Genomic DNA, 19,095 nt, shown 5'->3' with positions numbered 1-19,095 from the left:
CGGACACATTATGCTACCACCCGTTAGCCATTACCACACACACACACACACACACACACACACACACACATCTGGACCGTGACACACACTCATACCTTAAATACAGAGACACATGGGGAGGGGAGAGAGAGAGAGAGAGAGAGAGAGAGAGAGAGAGAGAGAGAGAGAGAGAGAGAGAGAGAGAGAGAGAGAGAGAGAGAGAGAGAGAGGAGCTATTATTAACTGTGCAGTGAATAAAGACTTCATCAGAGTTATGTTTCATCAGCTTCGATGGGCTGTGAGGCTCAAGAGAGGCCGAGAGCGCCGATGGGTCTCTCGTCATGACGCGTGCTGTTTTCCAACATGTCAGCTGGATGGCGTCCCCGGGTGTTCGGCGCCAGCGGATGGAGGTGAGAAAAGGAGGAGATGCTGGAGGAACGAGGAGGGAAGGATAGAAAAAGTCTCCCTACTTGAGTGCTGAAACACACATTTGAAAGTTATTTAATTGGCAGATTCACGTCGAGTGTTTCAGTCTCTGTCCCACGAGTAAAGAAAAAGCTCAACATTTTGGAAAATTAGCTTTTTAGCCTGCGCTATTTGTTTTCTCCGTTCCTGGATTCTTGTCTCTGGACATTGCCCCTCCTCCTCCTCCTCCTCCTCCTCCTCCTCCTCCTCCTCCTCCTCCTCTTCCTCCATCCCATAGACGACACGTTAGTAACTCTGCCTTCATCTTTAGAGGAGGATCAAGTTATTGTCGACGTCGCTGTCGCAAAGTGGACCCGCCCGCTTTAGTTTCTTCACTGCGCCGCGAGCTAGCGGCGAAGACGTCACAGTCTTCGCTCCGGTGACTCGGGTTAGCTTCCGATAGCTTCCAGCTAAACAACTGAAGCGCTAACCTCTTCCTGACGCACTTCCTTTGTGCCCAAAGTGTAGCTTTAGTTTTCCCACAAGATGGCGCCCAGGGCAGAGAGGGTTGCATAGTGAAAGCAAAGTCTACAGGGAACCGATCTAAATGCCAATGTTTCATAATTGTGTTGCCGTTACATTGTGCGATCAACATTTACTTTGTAGTGATAAGTTAAAGCAAAACAACAACAACAACAACATGTGTATTGCCACTTTAACTTTGGACAGAGCCAGCGAGCTGTTTCCCTGTGCTTCCAGTTTGTTATGCTAAGCTAAGCTAACCATGTGCTGGCAGGTATTTCCCAAAATGTCAAACAATTCTGTCAACACTTGACGGTCTGTGTGAGCGCATATGAGTCCAAGGTACAAACACTAGACTCAACAGCAGTGGAGACGCAGCGTGGTCAGCGCAGTGTGAATGGAGTGTGCTTCCTGTGTGTGACTGGAACATGAAAGAAGTGCATCATGGTCCAACCCAGATGTCGCCCGCTCGACCAACAACGCCGCTAACGGCGAAAAGAATTTAAAATGACGTCACTGAGAGTTCAGATGGGATACGTTCAACCTTTTAACTCAAGAAAACCCTGAAATGAATGTTTAATGTCACGTTTTACGGTGCGAGTTGGACGTGCTGCACACTCGTTAGTCAGGACTGTGTGTGTGTGTGTGTGTGTGTGTGTACTATGACGTGTGTGTGTTTTGTGTGTACGCACGCATGCCTGCACGCATGTGAAGCTGGCCATGTATGTTCCCACAGAGCGCCGTGTTGCCGTGTTGCCGTGCAGCCGCTGCCCCGCCCCCTGCCCCGCCCCCTGCCTGCTGCCCCGCCCCCTGCCCCGCCCACTGCCTGCTGCCCCGCCCCTTGCCCCGCCCACTTTGCTTCTACCCACAAACAAGCACACTCGTACAAAAGGGCACACGGACACATCTGCAGCAGAGCGGTTAGTTCAGTACACAGTTAATTCAGCATTTTAAAAAAGAAAGAAAAGAAAGACATTATTGTTTCGTTAGATTATCTTTTGTGCTGTTAACTGAGCATTTTAAAGGAAAATAGCAGCTGCATCGTCCTCTCGTCACACACGCACACCGAGGAGAGCGAGGTCGGCTCTCCTCGGACGTAAAAGTGCCTCTGAAGTCTGAATCAGAGCCGTCTGAGGCGGACCAGCGGTGGTATTTTCCTTTAAGGCGCCCACACTGGAGCATCATGGTGACTGTACGTGCATGCACACTGCGGCTGTATTGCTTTCCTACTGTTTTCAACTTCATTCAGTTGTACAAGAACAAAGTTCTGACGGTTCGGCCGAGTCCAGCCTGCACAGCCTCCTCTACCTTCACCTTGCAGTACATTCAGCAGACAGAGTATTATATTCATGTACAGTGGGACCTCAATGGGCGTCTTCACACACTCTTCAGATGAACATTTCCTCACAAGAAATGTTTGTTTTTTTTCGGTTACGGAGCCACTGCTCTCCCCTTCCACCCTCTCGACCAATCAGATTCAGCGGATACGACACACAGCATCCACATGTGACAACACACATACAGTAGCCCCCCCCAAAAAAAAAAACAACAAAACAAAAACATTCCCGCTGGCCGAAGCACCGTTTTATAAAGTTCAACAAAGAAGAAACGTGTGCTGGCAGGAGGGCGACGATGTCTGCAGGTTGCAAAACATTCCTCCTCTTTTTCTTTCATTAATTCTCAACATAATTGTCTTGAAAAGGAGCTCGTGAGGGCGCCGATGACCAGCTGTGTTCAGGTCACTGCGGCCATGTTGATGACGCGTTCACGCTCACTCGGTCCGCACGGCGCCGACATCCACGCCACGCAGCGAGTTGTCTCAACTGGAGGTTTCTTCTTCTGCTTTTTTTTTACATTAATTAATTAAAAGTAAGACTAAATATTCAAAAATACTGCAGAATGAAAAAAAGACGAAAAAAAATACTGAAACTGAATATATTCCACGTCATATTTTCTCACAAACTTTTTAAATCTGTGCGCCTGATTCCCATTTACAAGTAGAGCACAAACAGTACGTATTGTATGAACGGGCAGTGAAACGCTCACTCCTCACACACACACACACACACACACACACACACACACACACACACACCTCCCTCTCTCGGTCAGCTTCAACAGTCTAAATTCGTCTTTGCGCTCCTCACACCCGGGCGTCCTGAACAGTCCTCTCGTTACTGGAACGACGCTTGCTTTCGGGGACTTGAACCCACGCTGGTTTGAAGTAGTTTGTGTTCTGCTTCAGGTGACAGCGCTCATCAGAAACCTTCTTCTGCTTTGTTTGAGGTTTGACGTTCCCGTAATGCCAACATGTTCAGTAGGTGAGGTCTCTGCAGGTGAGCTGATGGGTGATGACTTTGCAACACAGAGTGTTTTTGGACATTTCCAGTCCCACGGCCTTTTTATATTTATCTATATCCAACGAATACGTGAGTTGATCCTGATACAGTGGAGGTGAGTCTCACAGAACCTTCAGTCTGTGTACAGTGTAGTTTTATTCCTTTTGAGAGCTTCAGTACTCGTCCTGACATCCAATCCATGTTTGGGTTACATGCTGTTGCTCTACGTTCTTTTCCCTTCTCTCATTCGACCAATCGCTCCAACACTCGTCTTCATCACTTCCTCTTTGTCCCTCTGCCGTCGTTGCTCCTTCTACGAGCTGGATGATTTGCTTCCCCCTGGTTGGCGACCGTCTCTCTCACTTTCACGCTCCCTCTCATTCAGTCTGAGTCCCGCGACACCGCTGGCTTCTGTACACGCTGCGCTTCCATCAAAGTGCTTTACAGTTACTTTTTTTCAGCATTTTTGTCGTCCGTTTCCCCTCCAGGAAGAGACGGGGAGAGAGACACACGCCCAAAAACACAAAAACAACGAGGCGTGGATTCACAGTCGATGTGTAATTTAACTTTCCTGATGATTGCCTGATGATTGCCCCTCCCCCCTCCTCCCCCCTTCCCTCCCATCGCTCTTCCTCTCGGAAACAAGAAAAATAAAACACATTTATTGCTCCATTTCTGATTCAGCATCTTCTCTCTGGTTCTAGAAAATATATATGAATATATCTATGCGCCTGGGTTACTTCTCGCTTGTCGTGCGGCTGCAACGAGGAAACGACGCGACGAGAGGAACGAGAGAGACGCGTACGACACGAGGAGAACACAAGCCCCGCCCCCGTCGGGTCACCAGCTGTCCTGCAGCAGAGCTCTACCCCCCCCCCACACACACACACACACACTTACGTTTTCACATGCCTACACATGAATCCCCACACACAGGACACACACACACACACACACAGGGGGGGAGGGGCACTAGCACGGTTCAATGCCAACAGCTTTTTTTTTTTTTTTTTTTTACATTAGGATGAACCAGAGAATCCCTCTGGCTTGTTAGCTCCCCGTGCTAATGCCACCGCTTCCAGTGGAGTAATAAGTACAGTATGTTGCTGCTGAGACAGCCGGGGTTCCCCCCCCCCCCCACAGGGCCTCCTTCAGTCCTTCATCTGGGATCAGACAGCCGGTCAGTTGGAGAAGAGGATGGGGAAGGGTCGACGAACAGAAACCCAGTCTCTCTCTCTCTCTTTTGCCTTTTCTATTTTTTTAATCGTATGTTCTTCCTGCCAGTCTTTTCGCCCTGGGTGAAGGTGTAGAGAAGACAAACATGCGTCCAACACACACTAGTTATAGTGGCCTGCTAGGAGCCTGTCAATATTCAGTATGTAACTTGTAATTGTCAGCATGAGTTAACATTATTAATGTTATTATTATCATTATATTATATATCATTTACTCTAATGGTGTCTTTAAACATATTTTTTGTGTTTGTTTTAATCGTCTTCTATTATATTATAGCTCTCCCTACGTAGTTAAGTGTCTGTGTATGTACTAGGCGGTTGGGTTGCACCACGCCAACACCTGGCTCCCTATTGGCTGACACGTATCATCCTCTCGTTGCTTCTCCTCCAATCACAAAATCCGCGGCGCCGAGCGGTCATTGGAGACGGTCTTGCGGAGGCGGACTCCTCTCCTGATGGTGGTCAACATGTCACCGGACCCGTCGGCCCCCTCCGTCCCTGACGCAGCGTGGGCGGGGCCGGTCGGCGGCGAGGCCGGGTCGTCGGGCAGGGCGGGGAACGGGAACTGGCCCTCCCCGAGGGCGTGCGCGCTGGCCACCAACTCGCCGATCTTCTCCACGAGGCTGTGCCGATTGGCCGCGATCATCTGATCCTCCTCTGAGCCGGCGGCCGAGCCGGCGGCCGCCGCGAGGCCTCCGTGCTGCTGGGCGTAGACCTCCAGCGCCGCCCCCGAGCCCCACGCGGTGTTCGGCAGGCTGTGCCGCTTCGGCGACGCCTTCACGTAGTCGAGCGCTCCGTGCCCGTCCTCCACTCCGGTGAAGAACACGCACTCCTCGCTGCCCACGCGCACGGGCACGCCGCCCGAGTGGCCTCCGCCCGCGTACCCGCCGCCGCCGGCCGCGCCGGGCGAGTGCGAGTCCCCGGGTACTGTGGGCGTCTTGACGGGCACGATGGGCGGTCGAATGGGGATGGGCCCCGCGCTGGACAGCGTGCGCCTCACGCCCGGTTTGGTAGACGGGGTTCGCCGTATGGTGGCGGTGCCCGGAGTGCCCGCTCCACCTCCACCGGGGCCGCCGGGTTGCCCCGGTATCCCATGACCCCCGGGACCGAGAACCCCGCTGGGGAGGCCGGCCGTGCTGGCCGGCCTCTTGGTCTGGATCATGCGGCGGTAGTTCTGGGCGATGTTGGAGTGTCGGGGAATCGTGGAGGACTTGTCGAACTCTGTCTGTCCGTCTGGTCCTTCGGCGTCACCGTTCACTGAGTAGCAGTCGTAGTCTGAGCCTGATGGGAGTAAAACACAAGAGATTGAGGAGAGAACTGGCACAACAGGAAAGAGTAGATGTGCTGTGGTCGTGGTATTGATTAGCACATGAGCATCCTTCATGACGGAAGCATTGTGTTGTGCATTGTGCATCTAATGTTATGAAATTAGACTTAATATCAAGTCATGGGGTTATTGCCCCCTCTCAGCGGTTATCAAGGACTCTGTGAGAACTCTCTGGTGTGAAAGCTGCTCGGAGGATTAGAGGTGATGCACTTTGTTGGGTTTTGGTAACTGAATGAAGTCAAAAGTTGACAGCGCTTGTAAACATTGATTTTTCTCTTCAAGAAAAAGCATGATATCATCCTTTGACAGGTTGGCCTTGCTGAGTTTTTACAAAACAGAAGATGATGAATGCAGCCAGAAGAGACGTGATGAATGAACCTTCACCCCGAGGAGGAAGCAGAGGGACCGAGCAGAGGTAGAGTTTCCTCAGAGGCCATGACAGGAGCTAACACTTGCTACTGAAAAATGAACTTCCATCGTAGCTTCACTGTGTTTGCTCTGACCTCTGACCACTGCATCCTACTCCGGCAACGATGGACTTATTAGTATCTTCATCATTTCTCTGCTTGCTGTCGACATTGCATAAACATATGCATGTGTCCTCACTGGAATTAAACCATCAGTGTTTGTGTAGAGAGGACACGTTTGCTGCGTGACGACACGACGACGCGAGCGTCCCGCTGCCTCTCCCACAGCCGTGTGTTCAGCTTGATTGACAGTCTGGATCTGCTGCTGTTTCTTGGACCGTGCGCTAATCATTTCCTCACCAAGCAGGTACATTAAGGTTTGCTTGTGTGCTTTTGTAATTCTGTAATCTTTTGCCATGGACACGAGACAGCTAGCGTGAACGCTAACGTTGGGCCTTCCCAAACGGAGGTGACGGCGGGTTGGAGCCTCACCTTGTGACGGGATGGTGTCCTCGGAGCAGGACGGCGTGGTGGTCTCTGTGCTGTAGCCGCTGGAGTACTGCAGAGAGTCTCTGTTGCTCTTCTGCTGCTCCATGCTCAGTCCTCTGGTCAGCACCATGGCCAGGTCGCTGGCGGCCGGAGACACCTCCTCCCCGTGCTGCAGGCGGAGAGAACAACGCGCTTCAATCTCTGCCGGCCCACCAGGTGCGATAATGAAGCGCTGAGCGACTTATTACTGTGTCAAGGAGTCTGTGCGAGGCAAGACATGGACGGTTAGGAGACAATACTGCATCCCTCATGGAGATATGTTGAACATTTCTACTGATTATGAACAGAAAATATGATCAAAATGTCCCAGTGGAGAGTCCCTCAAACCTCTTTGTACTGAGAATAAACAATCTGTTGAAGTGGGAGAAATGATTTAGGAAAATATTCTTCACATTAATAACAGAAACCTGACAAATGTATTTTGCTCTGCTTTTTTTTTTAATGATCCTTAAAATGTCTCATGTACTGGATTCAATAAACGTCTCAACATTGAAGAAAAATACATTGACATGATGTGTTAGAAATGCTTCAGCTCAGACATCGATGAGCACAATGACAGGAAATAAATGTGCTAATAATCCACAGGTTACTCCCTCTGGATGAAATATATACATTTATCATAATTATTTATGATTCTATTCAGTTTTTTGCACTGCGATAAAGCGCTATAATAAAGCTGATAAAGAAACCAAAGCTGAGTTTATTTAATTCAGTTACTATCACAGTTCCAATGAGGAAATAAAAAATAATCAGAGAAGCTTCTCAGGCGTGTGATGTCGTGCACACGAGTCAGAGCTGCTCTTCCATGCAGCCGCTTCTCTTAATAATGTCTTCAGCTCACCTGTGTCCACCTCCAACACCTTTAATGTTGGGACTGCTGTCCATGTCCATGTTGTCTCTCATGTGAGGCACTAATTAGTATTTCATTTCACGTTCATGAACCCTGAGCGTTCAGTGAGTGCTTGTATTCTCCTTCTTCTTCAGGCATGTGGCGTCTCCACTGCTAATTGGTTTAGGTGCATTGTGGGTCGCACCCTGAGGACGGAAAGCGCACTGATATCTGTTGGTGTGTTTCTAGAATGGACATTTTTATTTACCACACTGTAACTATGTATAGAAAACTTTTCCCAAGATGCTCTGCTGTTGCAGCCGCTCGACCCACGATGCTACATGTCGGACATTACAAATGTCCCAGTGTCCCTCCAGGTGTGTGTCCTCATCTATCTCCTCGTGTTATTCTCCTCCTACCTTGGCGGCGATGTTGGCCGGCGTCATCCGGTGTCTCTGCGCGTCATCGGGGTGCGACGGCCCGGCGTGTCCCTGGGAGCTCGGCGACATCTCGTTCTCCCTCAGCCTGTCGAGCGGTTCCTTCCTCCTCTGAACGGCCGCCGCGGCCGCCGGCTGCTCGTACTGACCTGCTTTGGACCAATCCTGGAGGGGCGAGTCAAGTTAGTGAAACAGGAAGTGGCGAGGAGGGATGAACGGGAGAGACTTGTCCACTATCCAGCAGTTTGAAGCCCTTCATCTGAGTGCAGAGAGAGGTGGCCTTCACGGGGGGGGGGGGGGGGGGTGCTTGGAAAAGGGTGTGTGTCTGTGTGAGTGTGTGTGTGCGTGGGTGTGTGTGGGCTGGGGCCTTTCGGAGCGTTTGAATGTGTTTATGTGGATGAGATTGATCGGTCAGGGTCGCACCCTGCTGAGTTTTGGCCAATCTCCAGTCGGTAGATTGCAAAACCAGCGAGTGAGCCGGCGAGGCCGGGGGGGAAAGGATGCATGCACACACAGCAGGTGAGGACGAACACCTTGAGGAAGCAACGCAATGAGGTTATGAATCAATTCATCCGTATTGAAAATGAAAACGAAAAATAAATAAAAAACATGCATGAACTGAAAAGTTTGAAACGGAAACAGAAAGAGAGGAAAAAGAGCAACTGAGGAAATGGAAGCGAATGGAGAAACAAACCTTCCACATAGGAACCTTGGATGTGGGAGAGGAGGAGCTGGATCCGGGGGGGCAGTTATAGGGTGGGGACCCAGCAACAGGAAGAATGACAGAGAGAGGCCTGGTGGAGCCAGGGAGAGAGAGAGCGGGGCGGAAGGTAGCGAAGGACGAGCCAAACTGCGGGACGAGAGACACAGTCACGCCGTCAGAGGACGACCGAGAGGCGGACGCCAACGCGAGAGAACACACACACACACACACACACCTACTGCACGCACACACACAAACTGATGAGCGGAAGAGATAAGAAGGTTGAGGATGGAAAGCGCCTTGAAGATACAACTAGTGGCTGCTGTCCATGCACCCAAACCATGAGGAGAAGCAGGTCTGTGTTTCTAGAAGAGCCTCCAGGTCACAGCGACTCTTCATCTCTGTTAGCGAAGCCATGTGGTGCCGTTGAAGCAGCATGCATTTAAAACAACCTTTCATTTGACGGTTCGTGCCGTAATTCTGCATCACTGAAGCACTAAACTAGACGAAGAGGACTTGAAGAAGTCTTTTTCTTTTGGATGTAAGCACAAAGCGGTTGGTTTTAATAGCAGTGACGCCCTGTCTGCGATCCAAAGTGTCTCAATGTAAACTGTGAGTTTCTGATTGCTGCGTCTTCTTTTCCCCAATCTTCAGTCTAATTGCTGATTTGTTTTTTACAGTTAAATGAATGAACCTTAAAGCGACACGGACCACGACCGGTTAGCCACCGCTAGCTCCGTGCTCGTCGCAGGCCGAGCTGCTCGGCGCACACACACAGAGATGGACGCCGTTTACAAACTCCAAAGAGCCGTTTCCATTATGTTACTCGTACAGACCCTAAAAGAAACAGATACACGCAACTAGTTTCATGTGCAGAGCAGTTTGCATCGTTGTTGTGGTGCAAGATGTGATCAAGGTAACCGGGGGAATCCATCTCCCATCACATCTCCATGCACCGCACACCATCAGATGGTTGTGAGGGCGTTAATCAACACGAAAGCGAAGGCAGTCGTACGTGCAAGCTGCTGCGGATGACAGACGCTGCCTCGAAAAGAAGAAGAGGAAAAAAATCTGATATGAATATTTACTTTGCCTCGCGAGCGTCATTTGAATTGTATTTGTGTGTGCCGACAGATGTGCTCGCTGGTCAAAGGATGCATAATGAAACGGGAAGGAGACGCGCTCTGCAGCGTGAATAAAGAGCAACCTGCGGCTCTGGAGAGGCTTCATGTGAGCAGCTGAAGTGGTGGGAAGAGAAAACAAGCGTCTGGTCTGAGAGGACGGGGGTCGCACGCGGCTGCAAGATGTTGCTAAACGTGCTCATCAACCGCGGCGCTCTGAGTCTAATTCATGCAATAAAATATTGTTTATGGAGAAGCATAAACAATACATGTTTTCAACAAAAAGCTCTGGTCTGAGGAGCGTTTCTTTGAGGCATTGTTTAGTCATCGCGGGTCGATGGCGTGTTCTCTGCTGGAGCGATGCTGCACATCCAGATGCCTCCCACTGTTTCCACACAGCCATTAAAGTCCTAACACAGAGACTCCTGCTACCTTTGGCGCCCGTACCGGATCATTTGAAGCAGCATGTGTGGTGTCGTTCTGTTCCATAATGGTTTCATACCACCACAATCATCACAGCTCTTTCAACAATAGTCCAGTCTTTTATGTGTATTTTTATTACTAAAAGTGAAGCCGGCAGAACGTCGCAATGGAAAAACACGGAAACGTGTCGGTGAGAAGAAATGTTAAAAGTTGTTGAGTAAAGTTGAATCTGCAAGCTGTTTTAATGGATTCCTGAAATCACTAAGAGACCAATTTGTTATGATGAGCAAACTTGCTGCCGAACAGATGGCGGCATCCTCTGACCGGCAGCGACATCAGAGGCTTCAGACTTTTAATGGCCGCTGACGGAGCGATGGAGGACCTTCAGGCCCGTTACGAGCGACCGTCTCGTCAAATTCATTTTCCTTTGTTGCCCGAATGAAACTCTGTTGAGTTTGGACACAAATCAAAAGTCTCAACTTAACCTTAATATAGCTCTCAAAACAAATATTATCAAATTATGTTTTCATTTTGCTCAAATATTTGAACCAACTTCAGTCTCCATCATCAGCACCGCTTCATTTACTTTAACGCCAGTTGGTTTACGTCATACCACTGGTCTTACTGTTTAAAAAGTATTATTTTCTGTATATTAAAGGCAAGAAAAATTAATTATTACAGTTTTGGCATCTGTTAAAGATTTGCAGCAACACTGGTTTTGATACATTGCTCAACCTTTGCGTTGCTCCACAAAGCGACATCCAGAGGATATCCAGAGGATAACATCGTGTTGCAGAGCAAAAAATAATAATTACAAATTACACCTAATCACAATGACCTCCTTCTGTTGCTAATGGGGTTCAACTTATGAAAAACTAAAACAAACGGCATCGAGTATGAACGTAATAAATTATCATTTTAAGAGTTATTGGCCTCTGTTATGAAATACATATTTAATTAAAGCTCCAAGTAGATTAACTGATACTCATTCTTCTATTTGTGTGGCTCTCGTGTGCAGGAGACTTACCGTGGTGGGGGAGCTGCACTCGCTGACGGACTGGCATGTTTCTGAGGCCTCTGACGACGCCGAGCTGGAGGACTTCTACAGCGGGGAAACAGAAAACCCACGTGTGTGTGTGTGTGTGTGTGTGTGTGTGTGTGTGTGTGTGTGTGAGCATCACGTGTGACACATTTAAATATATATATTTTTAAACAGGTAAACCACTTACCTGGCTGGTGATGTCCGAGGGCATGGGCGAGGGCGGCTTGGAGTAGATGTTGGCGTCCTGCGACACGAAGCCCGAATCGTGGGAGGAGACGCTGCTGAGGCGGTGCGCGGCGATGCCCCCCGGTGGCAGAGGCTGGTGCGGCAGGCTGCTGCGGTGGCGATAGGAGGAGGAGGAGGAGGAGGAGGTGGGTGAGTGGGGCTGCGAGCCTCCACCACCTCCGCCAACACCGACGCCGCCGCATCCCCCCGATGAACGGGAGGCGCTACTGTGGGCGCTGTTGACGCTGCTGCAGGGGGGGGGGGGGGGGGGGGGTGGAGGAGGGATGGGAGGGTGAGGAGGGCGAGGGGAGGATGAAGGTGATGATTCCCGTCAGTATTCAGGGGGATGGAGCATGGTTACAGGGGCGTGTGGTTCCATGTAGCAGGAGGACGTTGGCACAACATTTGTGTGACGGGTCGTTGTTTTTTGGCGAGGATGATGAAGGTGGTGATTGGAGGATGCGGTGGAGGGGCGTTGTGATTGGTCCACGTGATGAGGTGAGTTTCAGGAGGAGTTCACAGCAGGTTGTTGGTTCAGCAGTTAGAGGCACACGGTTAGAAAGCAGAGACCCCCGAGAGGAAGGGAGGGAGGAAAGGAAACCAGGTAACCAAAGAAACCGAGAGAAAGAGGGCAAATCACATGACCGAGCGAAAGAGGGCAAATCGACCAATCACAGACGAGATGAGAGGAAATAAAAGACAGACAGGCGAGAAAGAAACAAGTACAGAGAATGATGGTCATGGTGAAGGGAGAAGGGGGAGAAGAGGGCGGGAGGGGAGACAAAGAGTGTGTGAGCTTATGAGGATCCAGAACACACACACACACACACACACACACACACACACACACACACACACACCACTGCAGGCTAGAGGCTGTGATCCTGCATGCTGTGGAGCGTCGCCTCGAGGGCGACGACATGCAAACACTGACGGTGAGATCTACAGAAATACACTTCTAGTTTACAATCTATTGCTGTAGCGTTCACTGTGTTCACAGATATTATATAGTAAATATTATTTTAGACAACGCTGACGCTCATTTATGCAAAAAAATATAATATCTTTGGTTTTCTTTCCTGAAGGTGAGACACGGTGATGGTGACGGACACGCAGACAGACACACACATCAGTGAAGGCTCCTCTTTCTTAAACCAATGGAAAGAGTGTGAGGTGTGTGTGTGTGTGTGTGTGTGTGTGTGTGTGTGTGTGTGTGTGTGTGTGTGTGTGTGTACCTGCACATGCTGCTCTTGCGGGAGCCGGAGCTATTCGGGGACGAAGGAGGAGTCTGATAGGACCAGCTGTAATCAGACCCCTTCAGGTCCTTAATCACCTGAGAGAGAGAGAGAGAGAGAGAGAGAGAGAGAGAGAGAGAGAGAGAGAGAGAGAGAGAGAGAGAGAGAGAGAGAGAGAGAGAGAGAGTTAGAATTTCATTTTATTTCATTGAGAGAGATATGTTTTTTCTCTCTTTTGTTCTTTTTTTTGTCTTGTGTGTGTGTGTGTGTGTGTGTGTGTGTGTGTGTGTGTGTGTGTGTGTGTGTGTCTCACCTGTTCACTCGCTGGGGGCAGCTTGTGGGGGTCGGTCGTCAGCACGGTGAGGTCATCGATGATGGCCTGCAGGTGGGTGATCTCTCCCAGCATGGCGATCTCTCCTTTCTGACGACAACAAAAAGCAACAACTCTTTTGCCGCTGACCGATCAGAGTCACACAACACTGCGACGAGGTGGGACATGTTACTGGACTCGTTACTAAATGGTACTAATGACACGACGTGTCAATCAAGAGAGAGAATCTCAAAGTCTCAGGATGAAATTGAGCAAAAAAAGATGTATGTATATATGAATTTTCATTTTTTTGTCATTTAAACAGTATTCTGCCTTTTCTTGGTGGAATAAAGTCCAAGGCAGAAACGGTGTGAGGTGACTTTACATTTCATTTCAACCTTGATGTGATATAATAATGAATCGTCCCTCCGTCAGCTCCACTGCAGCGTGTCGCCTCCTGGTGGAGCTCATGTGCACTGAAGTTGTCGCTCTTTCTATTCTTTTTTTGTTGCGGGTTAATAAAAGGCGGTGAGTGTGTGTCGGCCAGCAGGAAGTCGCCTCCTCACCACAACGGGCTGCAGGAAGCCGATGACGGTGCAGAAGCGACCCCTCTCCTCCACCAGGGCGCGGCGCACCGCCTGCTTCTCCGTCTCCTCCATCAGCAGACACAAGTCCGTCACATCCTGCATGGCGCTGTCCACCTGGGGCTGCAGGTCCACTCGCCCTGAGGGGGGGGGGGGGGGGGGGACACATTAGAGGTGGAGAGAGAGAGAGAGAGAGAGAGAGAGAGAGAGAGAGAGAGAGAGAGAGAGTCCGGTCGAGGGAAAAGTCGATGGGAGTCAAGTATGAAGAAGGATGGGAGGTGCAGAGTGTGTGACATTAAGAGGACTTGATGGGATGTGTAACTCTGCTTTCCCATAATGCACTGCTCCATCAAACCACTGGCATTCATTATGAAAGGAGGCGGAAGTCAGCGGCGGCACTTTGTTTGATGTTTCAGCTCCGTACTCGTTATAATTTATACGTCATATTATATTTTCATATGTCCTGCACACAACAAACAGCTTGTCTCCGCTTGTCCTCCATGTCCCCAGATTGTCCCTGTGTGTGCACGCAGGTGTGTGCGTGTGTGTGTGTGTGTGTGTGTGTGTGTGTGTGTGTGTGTGTGTGTGTGTGTGTGTGTGTGTGTGTGTCTTCCCGTCCTGCTATCGGTCCGGGTCCCATCTCCCTCACGCGTCCCTTCAGCAGCTCATCATCGAGCATCGCTCCTCCTCCACCTCTCTCGTGTGCCTGTGTCTTGTTGACCTACAACTTATAATGTCTAACGCTGAAGTTATTAAAAGTTATTTCCTTTATCCTCTGAATCAGTGTTGACGCAGGAACTATGACGACGTAGTTTATATACTTTTTTTTGTGCAGATTTTACATTTTCTGACGCTGCAGTTAAATTGTACAACATGACTTGTGGATACTTACAGATGTAAACTCCATACATCTGTTTCAGCTCAGACTCGTGCATCAAACATTGAGTTTCCTCTTTCTGTCACGAGGTAATGACGGCACAGAGCCAAGACACAAACAAAGTCTTTCTGCACTAAAACCTCAATGCACTGCGACCGCTCGATGACAAAAGGTGCACGTAGGTGTGCACGATGGAGAAGAACAGCTACTATCAAGAAAACATGGAATGCAATGGATGGAAAGGCCAGACATGAATGAAGTATTCTTCTACTGTTGCAGCATGCACGCAGGTCAACGTAGTCTGCAGGAAAGATGGAGGAGAGAACGGGAGCCATGCAGGAGTCATGCAGGAGTCATGCAGGAGCCATGCAGGAGCCATGCAGGAGTCATGCAGGAGTCATGCAGGAGTCATGCAGGAGTCATGCATGAGTCATGCAGGAGCCATGCAGGAGTCATGCAGGAGTCAGGGAGGAAGTCTTGTTCCATCATGCAACACCACTCCAACCTCTCAAGCCGCTGCAGAGGCAGCAAGCCGGTGCATGGCGCTTCTTTAAAACAGCAGCGTTTGGATTTCTTTGACTTGAGACTCCGTCAGTTATGGAGCTCATGGAAGCTGCATGTTCAAAAAGTTTGGGGTAACATCAATAATTGTTGTTTCACCCCAAAAGCACATCCCAACCCTGAAATGTTAAATTATCTTGATTCCTAAAAATCTTTTCTTTCCCCTAATCAGAATCCAAAACCTTTGTTCCTACTGTCATCGCTCGAGGACTTGCTCTTACTTCAGATGTTCACACTTAACCCTAACCCTCTGTCTTCCAACATGGCCGCCTGCAACGCACGGCTTGCCCTCAGTTTCACAGCCGAGCTTCTGTTGTCGACTCGTGCTTCTACTCCTGAAACTCCTGTGAGTGACCAGCCGGCATAAAAATAGGATCCTCGTTATATATCCATGGCTTCAGGCACCTCTTTATGTTTAGAGACATCGAATAAAGTGCTGCTCTGCAGTGGACCAGGAGTTATGTAACATGAAGAAACGTCCACCATTTTGTCTGCATCCATATATATTGTTCAGTATGAGTGACACAGAATGAGGCACACGGGACGGCGGCCTGGTTTCTGTTTGTAGGCCGAGATTTATTGAGCTTTGGCTGAATGCAGGTAAACAAATAAGTTATGTTGTTGTTTTATTGGTTTAAAATGAGCTTGTAAAACAAGCCCGTTGTACACTTTGTCCCAGGACTCCAGCTCCAGCCTCGAACCCCAGAAAAATAGCTGCTTCTGCCCCAAGAGGCCCATCCGTCATGGGGCCGATAGAAGATGGGATCCAAGGCCGAGGCCAAACAAGAAAACATTGTTTTTCTTGGTGAAAGAACACGATTCAGCCTGCAGGGCTTTACTCGACAGCTTCACTGAGTCAAATGAAGGATTCAAACAGCTGCAACGTGGCCCTGCGTGGCTCTGTTACCCGACGCTGGGATCAAATCTAGGTTTGCAAATGTTGTTAAGTTGGTTCATGGTGTGCTTTTGTGGTGCATTTCACCAACATGTTATTATTTACCTCAATCTAATACCAGATTTCTAAAGAGGTGAATCAGGAGTTAGAGGGAACCTGCAGGGTGCAGCTCATTTCACTAAATAAACTTTCCCATGACCTCAGGGTCACAAATGTTGCAACCACTCCTCAGCGGCATGCGGGATGAACTGAGACACACATGCACGTTTGGTCGTCTGCAGGAGAAGCTTGAGCGCTGCGAGCGGCAGGAAGAGGAAGTGATGACAGGCGCAGCGAGAGGCCGATACTCACCCTGGATCTCTATTAAAGGACGCAAATGCCAACAGGAGGGGAGGACGGGGGAGAAGGGAAGGCCACGGAAAAGGAAGCAAAATAAGGAGACAAAAGAAGAGGGAGGGGGGGCAGACATAGCAGAACTCATTGTTAGGGTTAGTACAAGGAAGCCATCTCAAGACAGCCAGGCCGCCACAGGTTAGAGCGAAACAACCCAAAAACAAAAAAGCATCAGCACCGAAACGGGGAAGGAACCCGTTTACCCAAAATGCTTCACTTAATATTGTTTAATTCAATGTATGGATCACATTTCATGTATTACTAATATGTCATTCAAGTGAGTCAATAATCATTGTAAGTACATCATTTGCAGTCTTTTACAAAGAATAATGAAATAACATATTAAAAAAGAGAACGTAATTGTTTTATCTTTCCTTTACTGACGTCTCGCACGTATGCATCAATCTGCCCGGCAACTGAGCAGAGGCTGCCCCAGAAAGACAGCTAATTATTGGTCGCTGCATCACTGAGCGAAGTGTTTGTGGACAAATGAGAAAGAGACCTGCAGAACACGTCAGCTCCACTAGATGGCGGTCTAACCCCACCGGCTCCTCTGCCCGAGTCTGTATGAAGGCCTTCTTGACCTCAGTAGATGAGACTGTGTGTGTGTGTGTGTGTGTGTGTGTGTGTGTGTGTGTGTGTGTGTGTGAATCTGTTTTCTAAAGATCACCAATGAGATCAACGTCTGATCCAGGAATAGAGTTGTTGGTGTTTGTTTGACTATTTATCAGCAGCATTGATCAAAAGGAGCATGAGGGTGACGCCGTCTCTGTGACCTTGCATCACTATTTGACCTCTACATTGTGACTTGTTTGTGACCCCGCCCGCTGCCCGTTACCTTTGCGAGCCTTCTTCTGTAGTTTCATGGTGTCAGAGGACTTCTTCTTGATCTCATGGCGGGACCTCTTGTACTCTGCAAACAGGTTTAGCAACAGGGACGTGAAGCTCACGTCGCGTTACATTTATAATGTTGACTTCAGTGGAAACGCGACGGGAAGCTGTGAAACCAAGAGCTCGCTGATGAAGACTGAACACCACACAGCGTCGACAACGTGCAGCATGACCTGCGGTACAGAGAGCAGGACCTGACCCCCCATGTGATGGGGACTGTCCGATGAATGAGTTCGCTGTCGGGTCTTTTGTTGATCGTTTCAGCCGCTACAGGCCGGCACCTCAAAGGATCAGACACAATGAGCTCCACCCAGAAAGCCCTGTCTGATTATGTTTTGCCATGTCATCCAGGACCCTGCATTGGTGCAGTGAATACTTGGCCAGTGCACCTTCCTGGTGGATAACTTATTGACTCGTGAAGCCTCTCTCACACTGCAGCGTGGGAAGGCTAGGCCTTGAAGTCATGAGCATATGAATCAAACCTGTGTACAATCCCTTTGTGTCACTGGTCTTTGTAGCGACATGCAATTCTTTCCTTTGTTTTAACACGTCAGGAGGTTTGATGCAAATAGTTCTTTTGAGTTTAGTGGAGGCGATTGTTCCAGATGATTGACAGTTAAGGGATCAACTGGCCTTCACAGTGATAAATTAGCCACAGCGCCGCACAACGTTGGGTCTTTCAAAGCTTCTTCAGCCGGCCCGACGTGGCGCTCCAACTTACTAATGCAGAGGTTTTGTTATGAATGTGTGTACCTTTGGCGTGATCCTTATCCAGCTGGTTGGCGGTCTTCTTCCAGTCCTCAATCTTGTCCTGGAGAGGAGTGATCAGACTCTCCATCAGAGCACTGCGGGAGAGATTTAAGAGGGAAGGCACACACAATTATGAGACAACTACCGCTTTGTTTCATTCCAAATTCGATCCCAGGACAAATGTTTTCATTGTGCGGTTGAAAAGAGACCGACACACAGAGTTGTTCCACTTGGTCGTTGTAGTTTCTGGAGCTGTGCCCCGCTCCCTACACACTGCACATACACACAAACACCTCGGCCTTCAGAGGGACCCGTCATTACCACGGTCGTAGATCTTCATCATCATCATCATCATCATCATGTAATAGTCTGTTCCGTGGAAAAGTCATGAGAGCGTGGGGAATGAAGCGGCGGGCGAGCGGCGGTTGAAAGCCGACTCTCGGAGAGGTTTCCAGAGCGGCGCGTGTTGTGCGCCGACGGTCGCCTCCACTTACAGACGCAGCGCTACGTTCAGACAAAGCAACGCTCTCTAATGGCGTCCGTGCAGCCGAGGGGCGTGTGACGCAGCGTCGCACCCTGTGAAGCTCAAACCCTGGCAGGCTGCAGAGGGAGAGTCAACGAAGGAAAGGAAAGGACGGGCAGAAAGGAAGTGAGTGAGGAAGAAAAGGAAGTGAGGACTCGTGTCTTACTTGGTGAACTGGCGAAGTTTGGCCTCAATGCTGCGATGCCTCATGCACATCCTGGTCAGAGCTGAGCCGATGTCTCTGGTCGCCCCTGGAGGAAGAAAGCAGCCAGGTTCATATGACGAAGCACACACACACACACACACACACATGCAGATGTTACCAGAGTCTCATTGCACATGTAACACCGAAGGCCCTTTTGTCCTCCACAGAAACCACACGGAGCTGTGATCAATATTTACATTACGGCTATTAGTGCGCTGCGTAATGTAAACGCTGGTGGGAGCGTTGTGTTCCTCAAACAGAGCCCAGGGTTTTGTTGTATCCTTTTACATTCAGTATTTACACAAGACCCCGATCTGCCTCTCGCAGA

General features: G+C 49.4%; 1 protein-coding gene across 3 annotated transcripts; it reads right to left on the bottom strand.

Moving 5' to 3' along the window:
- Positions 1 to 1,754: 1,754 nt before the first annotated feature.
- Positions 1,755 to 18,809, bottom strand: mtss1lb (MTSS I-BAR domain containing 2b). Of its 3 annotated transcripts, none has more exons than XM_068576006.1 (11): positions 18,729 to 18,809; positions 18,043 to 18,134; positions 17,237 to 17,311; positions 13,655 to 13,812; positions 13,092 to 13,199; positions 12,779 to 12,876; positions 11,506 to 11,791; positions 11,304 to 11,378; positions 8,012 to 8,194; positions 6,707 to 6,872; positions 1,755 to 5,761 (listed from the first exon to the last, which is right to left on the bottom strand). In XM_068576006.1, exons 1-11 carry the CDS (start codon positions 18,776 to 18,778, stop codon positions 4,872 to 4,874), a joined length of 2,181 nt encoding a protein of 726 aa, XP_068432107.1. In that variant the 5' UTR covers positions 18,779 to 18,809; the 3' UTR covers positions 1,755 to 4,871. The 3 variants fall into 3 exon arrangements, with proteins under 3 accessions (XP_068432107.1, XP_068432113.1, XP_068432119.1); XM_068576012.1 differs by having other exon boundaries at positions 11,506 to 11,653; XM_068576018.1 differs by having other exon boundaries at positions 11,506 to 11,650.
- Positions 18,810 to 19,095: the final 286 nt, after the last annotated feature.

Source organism: Clinocottus analis, unplaced genomic scaffold, assembly GCF_023055335.1.
Source record: "Clinocottus analis isolate CAN_PGR_092001 unplaced genomic scaffold, fCliAna1.0.p SCAF_1, whole genome shotgun sequence".
Classification (NCBI taxonomy): domain Eukaryota; kingdom Metazoa; phylum Chordata; class Actinopteri; order Perciformes; family Cottidae; genus Clinocottus; species Clinocottus analis.
This window is presented reverse-complemented; position numbering and strand designations above follow the sequence as displayed.

Coding starts and splice junctions, on each gene's coding strand:
- mtss1lb (XM_068576006.1), bottom strand. CDS start 18,778: ATGTGCATGAGGCATCGCAGCATTGAGGCCAAACTTCGCCAGTTCACC. Junction 18,135..18,728: donor AAACTTCGCCAGTTCACCAA/GTAAGACACGAG, acceptor TCTCTCCCGCAG/TGCTCTGATGGAGAGTCTGA. Junction 11,379..11,505: donor CCTCGGACATCACCAGCCAG/GTAAGTGGTTTA, acceptor TCCCCGCTGTAG/AAGTCCTCCAGCTCGGCGTC.